At 37.0% G+C, this 11499-nt stretch overlaps 1 protein-coding gene across 6 annotated transcripts in view; it reads right to left on the bottom strand.

The window, feature by feature from the left end:
- Positions 1 to 11499, bottom strand: part of LOC106868200 (uncharacterized) — a 137555-nt gene that overhangs the window by 14124 nt on the left and 111932 nt on the right. For all 6 annotated transcript variants that reach the window (XR_008265018.1, XR_008265019.1, XR_008265020.1 and 3 more), the window contains 2 exons: positions 7080 to 7957; positions 3307 to 3346 (listed from right to left, as the gene is read on the bottom strand). Coding sequence is in view for 1 of the 6 variants with exons in the window: in XM_052971099.1 (XP_052827059.1) it covers positions 3307 to 3346; positions 7080 to 7957 (918 nt within the window). In the remaining 5 variants the exon portion in view is untranslated. The remainder of the gene's footprint in view (positions 1 to 3306; positions 3347 to 7079; positions 7958 to 11499) is intronic.

Raw genomic sequence — 11499 nt, 5'->3', positions numbered from 1 at the left:
GAGAGAGAGAGAGAGAGAGAGAGAGAGAGAGAGAGAGAGAGAGAGAGAGAGAATGTGCGCGTGTGTGTGTAACTTGAAGAAATACTTAGCCCATGTAGCGGCATCTAGACAAAGTAATTGATTTCAGGTTTTCTGCTGTGAAAGGAAACTGGTTGAACAGATAAAGTATTGAGTTGCTAGCTTAAGGGTTCTGAGTTCAAATCTACTGCATGTGCTTTGTTTTGTCTAAACCATTCAAGATGCCCAAACTCATGTTACTGAGGAAGAAGCACCAGACCTTCATGGAAATGGTATCTTTGACAAACTGGCACACTCTCCCAAATGCTTTAGGACATTAACTTAGATCTTAGAAAATGGTTTTTAAGACACCCAAGTAAACACATTCTTTCTTGCTTTCAGACATCCCCACTGTCCTCAATTTTTCATGGTCAGTCTCTTAATTCTTTAGCATTTAAACCAACCATTTCTGGTCGAAATATTCCATCTGGTTTTGTTCAAACTGGCCAGATCTGGCCTCTCACCCCTACTCTACATTGTCATTGAAGTCTCAAAACTGAGGTAAATTCATGATTCATTCAAAACAATATGAAGGGGCCATGGCTTAGTGGTGAGGATATTCACCTCAGGATTGTGAGGTTGTGAGTTTGATTCCCAACAGTGCGATCTGTTCTTGGGCAAGACACTTTATTTCACATTGCTCCACTCCATTCAGTTGGCAAAACTGAGTAGGACCAGTAATTCAAAATGAGCCAGTCTTGTCACATGCTGTGTCTCAATCTGAATCTCCATGAGAAATGTGTCAAGTGTATGCATGTCTGTGGTGTGCTCAGCCACGTTAATTTCCCAAGCAGGCTGTTCTGTTGACCAGATCAACTGGAACCTGTGTGATCGTAACCATTGGGGTGCCAGCCACATCTGACAGAGTAACCTGAATGCTAAACGGTTAATCTATCTCAGTACAAACTGATACATTGGCATCCCATGAACTCCACAGCATCATAAAAATCAACACAAAATTACACTGACTCCTCATTAGCAAAGAAGAGCTATTGTTGATTGATTGTCTAAGAGATGGAAGGTAAAATCCACCTGGTGGTGAGATGAGAAACCAGTAAAGCAGAAGCAGATACTACATAGAATTATATGTCTATCCTTGAGATTTTAATGTTTGAGCTCATAAAAAGGTTGTGAGACATTTTGACAGAGGTTTTCAAACTTAACTCTATTAATACCAATCCCCCCACCTGAAACTGTCCCTTGTTCTATGATATAAACTTCCCACTTTAATGTGATTTCAATTAAAACCTTCCATCAAAACTACATTCTCATTTATGCTCTAAACATCAGCTTAATGAGGACAATGTTATTTTACTAAATTTTTTTTTGTTATTTTCAAAATTAATTAAAACAAAGCCAGTGTATTTCAACAGAAATATGATGACAAAAGTGTTCTAAACTTCAGACCAAACACTACTTAGGCCTGGCAGCACCAAACTGTCTGTCTGCCTTTCACAATCACAGCCTCTCAAGGATCCAATTGCCTCTCCACATTGAGATTTGACCTCTTCTCTCTCTCTAACACCTAAGAAACTCAACAACAAAATTCAGTTGTTAATCCCATCCTTCTTTCTTTTTATACACTAATCTCTCTTTTCTTTTCATTAACCCTTTATACACTAATCTCTCTTTTATCTTCATTAACCCTGTTCTGGTTCTTAATACAAATGTCTTGTTCACATAAGTTTTGAATTAAAATCTTCCTCTAAACTTTAGTCCCAATTTATGTTCCTAACACTAGCTTAATGATAACCAAGTTATTTTACTAAATTGAAAGAAACACAGAGCATATCAACAGAAATATGGTCACAAAAGGCTTAAAATATATAATAGAGAAACAATTCTTAACCCTTTCATTATCAACCTGGCTGAAACCGCCTCTGATTCTGTAGTACAAATGTCTTATTTTCATAAGTTTTGAATTAAAATCTTCCACCAAACCTTAGTCACAATTTATGTTCCTAACACAAGCTGAATGATAACTAAGTTATTTTACTAAATTCTTTGTTATATTTAAAATTAATTGAAAGAAACAACACAGAGCATCTCAAAATAAATACAGTAACGAAAGGGTTAATCCAACATTCTTTGAAGTACAAAACAGTGTCAGTGAAAATTGACATTTATTTCATACAACACAAGTCTATCTTTGTTAAAATAATGTCTAGGCTTACCATTTTATAATGTTCAACAAATTCATTTTTTGTGCAGAAGATATGCCATTGCATTTAAATATACATCTCTAATTAACTCTTTTGCTAATTAACTCGTTTGCTAACCTGTTTCTCTTCAAATACACTGTATTTCAATTAATTTTGGAAATAATGAAGAATTTAGTAAAAAATAATTTTGTCTTTCTTAAACTGGTGTTTGGAGCTTATCTTCCATCTTTTATCTTTTACTTGTTTCAGTCATTAGACTGTGGCCATTCTGGAGCACTGCCTTGAACAATTTTTAGTTAAATGGTTAGAGCCCATAACTTATTTCTATTTGAAGCCTGGTGTTCTTATTCTATCAGTCTTTTCTGCTGAACTGCTAAGTTATAAGGATGTAAACACACTAACACCAGTTGTCAAGCAGTGGTGGGGGACAACCACACACACAAATATATAAATACGATGGGCTTCTTTCAGTTTCCATCTACTAGATCCATTCACAATGTTTTGGTTGGCCTGAGGCTGTAGTAGCAGACACTTGACAAAGGTGCCACGCAGTGGGATTCCCTGTGGCTGGGAAGCAAGCTCCTTACCACACAGCCATACCTGCATGTAAATTAACAAGAAATTATGATGGAAAGTTTTAATTTAGTTCACTTTAAAACAGGAAGTTGACATTGAAGAACCAGGGGTGATGTCAGGTAGGTTGATGTGAAAACGCTTAATATACACACTTTATACATACATCCCTACACACATACACACACACTGGAGTGGCTCTTGTGCAGGTAGCATGTAAAATACACCATTTCGAGTGTGGCCATTGCCAGTACCACCTGACTGGCCTTCGTGCCGGTGGCACGTAAAAGCACCTACTACACTCTCGGAGTGGTTGGCGTTAGGAAGGGCATCCAGCTGTAGAAACTCTGCCAAATCAGATTGGAGCCTGGTGCAGCCATCTGGCTCGCCAGTCCTCAATCAAACTGTCCAACCCATGCCAGCATGGAAAACGGACGTTAAACGACGATGATGGTGATGATGATACGTATATGTGTCACACCAATAAACTTCAATCAGTAAATTAAATACTCACGGTTCCTTTGAGCGCCAATCTTCAGTCTGCGTACTTCTTTCTAGAAGTTGTTAAAAAGGAAAAATATGGAAAATGGAATTTCTTTGCTACATCAATTTTTGATAAATCTGAATCCAAGCTTGGTCAAATAATTTATCATTAATAAAATATAACTAATCAAATAAAGCAAAAACCAGTTTCAACACTTACTCTTTACTCTTTTACCTGTGGCCATGCTGGAGCACCACCTTTAGTCATGCAAATCGACCCCAGGACTTATTCTTTGTAAGCCTAGAACTTATTCTATCGGTCTCTTCTGCCGAACCACTAAGTTACGGGGACGTAAACACACCAGCATCGGTTGTCAAGCGATGCTGGGGGGGGGGGGGCAAACACAAACACACAAACATACATACACACACATATATACATATATACGACGGGCTTCTTTCAGTTTCCGTCTACCAAATCCACTCACAAGGCTTTGGTCGGCCCGAGGCTATAGTAGAAGACACTTGCCTAAGGTGCCACGCAGTGGGACTGAACCCGGAACCATGTGGTTGGTAAGCAAGCTACTTACCACACAGACACTCCTACGCCTACTTGTAAATTATTATTTTAATCAACTCAAAACAACTCTGAAGTTGTTTCACATTTGTACCTACAACGCAGACAACTCCAGATTAATAATGAGAGAGCCTCTACAAGGTCACTTAATCTGCTAGAAATAGCAGTCAAATCTCTCTCGCCTCCCTACCAGTCATCTTAAATAAGGGAAAGCATATTTGATAATGTGATCCTAGATACACTATGGCTCAATAAAAGACAAGCTATTCTTGCCTGGAATGCCTTTGATCATACGTTTGCTCAAGGACACAATGCACTGCTACTAGGTATTGAACTTACAACTTTATGACTGTGAGCTAAATAGCCTAACCACTTGGCCACATGCCTTCACTCCAGCTGCAGACTAAGAGGTGTCTGCCATCTTGCACAAACCTTTTCCTCCCACAACACAATGGAGAAGCATGGTTTTGCAGGAACAGAGGTAATCCATCAAGCACTTTAGGAAATCCAAACAGGCCCAACGGTTAACAATAAGAGTTCTGCCTTATCACACAACAGAGACATAGGCTCCACAAGCTGCAGGGAAGGCAACCTACCTAGCAGCACAGTAACTCTGAAAACAAACTGTTTAGAATACTTTCATGGCACAATATAGTATGTCTAGTCTATTTTGTAGAGAATTTGATAACCAAGCATCCAGCTGTAAAAAAACAAAACAAAACAAAACAAAATACATACCAAAAAATATGGCAATCATAAAATCATAAAATAAAAAGGAAGCTGTCATTGCATGTACAACACTAACACCATGTTAGTGGGAGGGCCAGATGTGAAAACTTCTCAATTGTCATCAAATGACTGCACCCAGAAGATGAACATTGTACAACTCTTCTTTTCCTACAAGGTGCTAAATTTAATAGACACCACCATCAACACAGTCATGATGGTTTAGAAAGAGTGTAGAGTTACTAGAGTAGAAATGAGTAGATGCAAGTGGTGTGCAAGTGGCAAGATGGAGGAGAGCCTCAATCAGACATCTCACAGGCAAAAAATACAAGTACAAATTCTTCTGGGTGGGTGAAGTAGGTATACTGTTGACAAGAAATTGATAGAATAATTGAGGTAGTCAGAATGTGTGACAGACTAAGCCAAGACTAGCCATAGGCAACATGATAGCATTGGTCACATCTGCATATGTACTGCAAACAAGTCTAACAGGCGTGCAAAAGAACCATTTCTCTAACTTTCTTCTGAGGTTTTTATGAGATTCATTATCACAACCAATGATGTTAATGGAGATGTTGGGCAACACCAGAATGCCTAACTGAATGGATATGATACAAGGAATGAAGACAGCTGAATCTTTTGGAATTCTGTAATGGAAATGACCTAATCATTTGCAACACTAATTTCAAGAAACTGGTCAATCATCTGATCACCTGGATATCAGGTAAACATGCAATCCAGATAGGTTTCATACTTTTCAGCAAGGAAGAAAGCCAATTGGCTGTAAATACAGTTTTTATCCAGTGAAGAATACAGCAATAGAACAAGTCAATTAGTAACATGAGGGGTTAGATAGACACGGATGATGTAGAGAAGGAAAGTATGAAGGTGAAAGGACCCCTTAGTCATAAGTGGGTTTATAGAAAGACCAGGAGATAGATGTGATGAGAAGAAAGAAGAGATAGGGCTTGATTGAAACAATCTTCCGTAAAAATCTCAGATCAGATCTGTTGACAGAGAGTATGAAGGTTTGTTTTCAGAAGGTTGTATGTAGGCCAGTCATAAAAGCTAAAAGATGCAGGCCTGGAAATACTGGTAATCAGAGGGGAAACAAAGAACAATATCGAGTTGATGGAAGAGAAATGACACATTACTTAAGAGGGTTACCTATACTCTGCAACAACAGAATCAGAAATGTGAGATGGTCCAAGTTATAAAGAAATAAGCACAAGAATTTAAGATCAGCTATACATGGGAATTTCAGAATGCTGGTGACCCAGTTCTCAGTCTGTCTTGTTTATTCTAAGTTCTTCAGGCCATAAACACCAAAATGAAATTCATGGTAACTTGTGTCTGTTGCCAACCCAATTCTCAGTAGATTAACATGTCAAAGAATTTCTTGAAAAAGTGTGTCAAGAGGCTGGAAAGAAATGAGGTCAGCATGTTCCACTGGATGCATAATGCAAAGTGGGATTGAATGCTGGAGCACAAATGAATTGGGAGAAAAACTAGATATAAGAGGAATCAGATGAGAAGAGACTCTGCAGGTAGAGACTCTGCAGGTAGAGACACCTGATAGATATGGAGGGAAAGAGCTGAGCAAAGAAGGTCTAAGCAATCTGAGTGGCAGGAAATTGTGGAATGGGAGAAAACCAGGGAAGATATAGGGGAAAGTGATAACGGCTGATCTTACATTGTCAATGGTGACAAAGGACAGCAACATGTGGCATGGTACTGCAAAGGAGAAGACACATACAATCCAGACAAACATGGAGTAAATTAATGAATGAGGATTATGAGGAGGAGGAGGAATAAGGAAAAGCAAAAAAAGGGTATAATAAAATAAAAGACAAAAGTTTTAGGCAGCAGTAACAAATAAATTTGTAACTAATTATCAAAGAATTTCTTTCTTTTTTCTTTTCTTATTTCTTTCTTTTTTTTAGTGTCGCAAAAACCTCCACTAAAACTAAATATGTTTACACATTCTAAAAGAACAGCATAAATCAAGTGTACAAAGGAAATTGTAGAGAGAGAGAGAGAGAGAGACAGACAGACAGACAGAGCTAAAATATGTTGTATAAATAGAGAAGAGTGAGAAAGAGAGTTAAATTTGTTATATACATATATGATGATGATGATGATGATGATGATGATGATATATATATATATATATATATATATATATATATATATATACATATGTGAAAAGGTTGAATTCTATTTCATCCTTTACTTTGAGGGGGAGGGGTTCAAAGTTAGATTTCTAATAAAGATTCTTCATATTAAATTGGTAGCTTACTGTTGTATTTTTCGAATATGAAAATGTTACAAGTGTAAGGTGTGTTAAGAGCATTTATAGAACACATATTCTATAGAAACTCAAGAAACAATTAAAGATGGAGAAGAAAAGGTGTTAAAAGTTTTACAGAAATATGAACCAAATATGACACCAACAATAAAAGTCATCACAAAATACAAAGAACAGGAATGGAATGACTCACCGTGTTTGCAGGATAATCACTAAAATCAGCCTCTTCTGCAGATATTGTTGTTAATCCACCATTGTGTAATATATCCATGGAAGCAGCAGAAGCCAGAGACACTTCAAGTTCAGAAGGTTCTGTAGACTTTGAATATTTTATTAAGTCATTGATATTGTTTAAAGAATCAATGATGGCACCATGCCTGAAATCAAATCCACTTTCAGTTTGTTTGTCAGAATTAAGATCTGTTTCTAAAGAAGTCTTTTGAAAATTATCACATATTTCAGCTTCTGGATTTTGGAAACCATTACTTTTGTTATTTAAATTTCTTCTGTGATTCTCTGAAGGAGAAAACACCTCACAGTCATCATCAGTTTCTTCAAAACTCATTAATTTATTTACATGTCCTAAGCGAAGGTCTCGAAGGCTGGAAGTACTGGATTCACTGTCTTTACTTGGCTGGTTCCGGAAACCCCATCTGGAATAGGTTTGCCAATTTCTTCTCTCTAAAGAGTTCTCTAGGTCACTGCTTAGAGCAGAATCAATACTAGCTCCAAAATTATGCTTATTTTGTTTTAACTTCTGCAATTCAGATTCTGCCTCTTGTTCTGGTTCTATCAAAGACCAGGTCTGTTGGGTGCGTGTACTCCTGAAATTCTTGCGTCGTTCAGAAGCTGGAAGGATTGATTGTTTTGAGTTCTCTCTTAAGCCACCCATCACTGAAGGGTATTCATAGTAACCCTGAGCAGCAAGGGCCTTCTGGTTGTCTGGAATCAATATGCTTTGTGGTGATGTAAGACTACTTCTTGGCAATTTACAAGGTTGTGACTGGACAGACGACAAAAGCCCTAGACGGTGAAGGCAGGGCCCTAACGAGGGGTGCTGCATCAATTGGTCTAGACAAACAAGTAGAAAAAAAAGCACAAACATGCCACAGAAATAAGGAAAAATAAGAAATGAAAAGCACACATAAGCAAACATAAACTAAAGAAGCAAAATAAAAAAATGGTAAATGTGACAATGCAGAAACAACAAATAATGGCCATAAAGTCATCGATGCTAAAGACGGTGATACACAGTCATTTGGACAGTATTTGCAGGTGAATGCTACACAAGTTCTTTTGAAGTATCACAACAAAAGGTGGCTTCTTACTAAAAGAGATGGGTTTTTATAATTTTAACATTGCTGAAACAGAAGTGAGTCTATAATTTGCAGGGATTACAGAAAAGCCAATGGTACCAGATAGCCAGTACCTTATCTCTGAGTATGGTACAGTACCAATCCCTAATACTTTTTGAAACTCAATATTCCAGTCTAACTTGCTGTAAATAGGTATCACAGAGTTGTATGGCCCACAACTGCAAGCAGTGGGAGCACTGCAAACCTGACGTTAGTGGTGAGTCTGTTTACAAAAACTGAAATTAAAAAAAAATGATCCCACTCTTTCATCTTCTACCTCTTTATCACCTTCACATTTTATCAGACTGTTTTTGTGACAAAGGAATTAGGCCTGATCTCCTGCTTATTGATAATAATGATATCAGTTGCTTATTGATGATGATGATGATAATCCTTTCTACTAAAAGTACAAGGCTTGAAATGTAGGGGAGGGGATTAGTCAATTACGTCAGCCTCAGTATTTCACTGGTACTTAATTTATCGACTCCGAAAGGATGAAAGGTGGAGTTGACCTCAGCAGAATCTGAACTCAGAATGTAGCGATGGGTGAAATACTGCTAAGCATTTCATCCAGGGTACTAACAGTTCTCCCAGCTTGCCACCTTAAGACAATAATAATAATAATAAAAATTTTGGCACAAGGCCAGCAATTTTTAGAGGAGGGGAGAGGTCAGTTACATTGGCACCAGTACTTGACTGAAACTTTATTTTATTGACTCTCTAAAGGATAAAAAGCAAAGGTGACTTTGGCAGAATTTGAACTCAGAATATAATGAGGTCGAAGAAGGGCCACTAAGCACTTTGCCCAACACACTAATAATTCTGCCAGCTTGCTGCTTTAATGACAACATCAGCAACAAGAACAATAATAACGAGCTTATTGCCTGCAGTGCTCAGGTACACAACTTATTAGAATAGTAAAAGAGGGGACAGGAAGCAGCAAAATCAAGAAAGACAGCAATGAAAGTGAAAAGGGCCAATTAACTTCCCTTATCCATTGTCTGTAAGGTAATTCTTTACAGGGGTTTGTATTACAATATAAGCTTAATAGGAACAATACTTTGTCTCTTATTTACCCTTTGTGAAAATCAAACAGCCATTTAATTCTTTAGCATTTAAACCAGCCATATTTGGTCCAATAATTTTAACTGGTTTATGTCCACACTGGACAGATCCAGTCTCTCATACCTATCCTGCAATGTCATTCTAAAAATAATCACATCTTTGAAATATCAAAGCTACAAGGTAACACATGATTAATTTTAAAAAATTTAAATACATAAGCATTACATTTGAGAGAGGAATTTGAGTGCTGAAGGGTTACTAATAACCCTATACTTAAAAAAAAAGTCTTATCACCATTATTGTTGTTGTTTAGCTCTAAACCCAAGTCAGCCCTGAGTGAGCAGACTGACAATCAGAGACGACCCAGCCATGACATATCTCAAGGACTTTACTCAATAGTTTAAATTTCCTCATATTGCAACAACTTAAAATACACCACTTTTAACTTTTACCAAAATATATTAATAGCATTATTTTGGGAAATTAAAACCACTGTATTATTTACATATCGAATTCTTGGAAAAGAAACAAATTTTAAACATTAGTTAATATCAAATTTGACACAGAACTCAAAAGTGACATTTGAACAAATTTAAAACACTGATAATGAGAAGAGAATGAATTTTTCTTGGAAACAATTTTATCTCATTGATAAGTGAAATATTTTAGGTCAATTGCCTCACATTCCATTGTTGAAGATATATAATCACAAATGGATCATTCTTCATGTTTTAAGTAGACGGCATGGAGGTGCAATGGCCCAGTGGTTAGGGCAGCTGTCTTGCAGTTATAGGATTGTAGTTTCAATTCCCAGACTGGGCCTTGTGAGTATTTATTGAGCAAAAACACATTAAGCTCCATGAGGCTCAGGCAGGGGGTGGTGGCGAACCCTGCTGTACTCTTTCACCACAACTTTCTCTCTTCCTATTTCTGTTGTACCTGTATTTCTGTGTCGTGCTGAATCTCCCCCAGAACTACGTTAAGGGTACACGCGTCTGTGGCGTGCTCAGCCACTTGCATGTTAATTTCACAAGCAGGCTGTTCCATTGATTGGATTAACTGGAACTCTCATCGTTGCAACTGATGGAGTACCACGATATAGTTGACAGCAGACGGGTAGATGTGATGTTCATAAATTTCCTGAATAGTATCATTTGAGATTATGAAATAGCTATAATCACTGACGAAACCTGAGTCACAGACTTAGTTTACTGAGAATTTGCTACAGGGATCACACACACTACAAGACAGATTATAACAGTAATATCTTGAAATAAATAAAATAAATAAACTGATGATCGTCTGCATTTCTCAGACAGGCTGTAACTCTTCTGATTTTGCAGAGGAAATAAGCAGTGTGAGGTTTGAGAACACCTGAGTTTCCGACTGCAGAAACAAATAATAGCTGGTCAGGACCCTGTATTTGTTTATTTTTCTCGTCTGCATAATGGGCAGCAATACCCAGGTTTGCAGCCTCTACATTATTGTGTATTCTGTTTAAGAAATAGGAACAACAGATACTCAGAGTTAAATTAAGAGAATTAATTAGATTATGAGAGTACTATTCTAATGTGGATGACTATCAAAAGAAACAGAAAACTCCGATCACAGTACAATGGTTAAAGGTTAATGAAGCATAACTGACTGAAGGGTGTTTGTCAGTAGCTATTTCTTTTATGTAATCATTGAAGAATCTCTTGGCACTTGGCTGTGTCTGTTTTAGCCATTACATCATTACATTTTGACTGGCATTGAAAACTTTAATAATTCTTGGTAGTATGGGAAGAAACAAAAAAAAAAACCAACAAATAAGCTTCTACTTGGAATAGGACACTAAAATTAATAAATAATTTATGACAAAAAATTAAAAAACAGAAAGAACTAAAACAGGAACTAGCTTGAATAATCACAGAAACTGTAAGGCACTTCCAAAATAGAAAGTTAAAAAGAAAAAGAAAAAAAATGTTTCAAAGACAAATATTTCATAAGGCAGTCTTTGTGTGATTTTTAGATAAAGTCTTAAGCAGAAAGGCAAATCTCTTGAATAACAAGAATAAATTTATTGTAGGACAAAGTGTGGCAGTTGTTTGAGATAAACTCTTTAAATATGGTAGCATCATCAACCTAATATCTATCTACCTACCTATCTACCCATCTATCTATCTATCTGCCTACCTACCCATGTATTTCTCT

The sequence above is a fragment of the Octopus bimaculoides genome, chromosome 10, assembly GCF_001194135.2.
Source record: "Octopus bimaculoides isolate UCB-OBI-ISO-001 chromosome 10, ASM119413v2, whole genome shotgun sequence".
In the NCBI taxonomy this organism is placed as follows: domain Eukaryota; kingdom Metazoa; phylum Mollusca; class Cephalopoda; order Octopoda; family Octopodidae; genus Octopus; species Octopus bimaculoides.
Note: the sequence above shows the minus strand (reverse complement) of the source record. Positions and strands in the feature narration are given on the sequence as shown.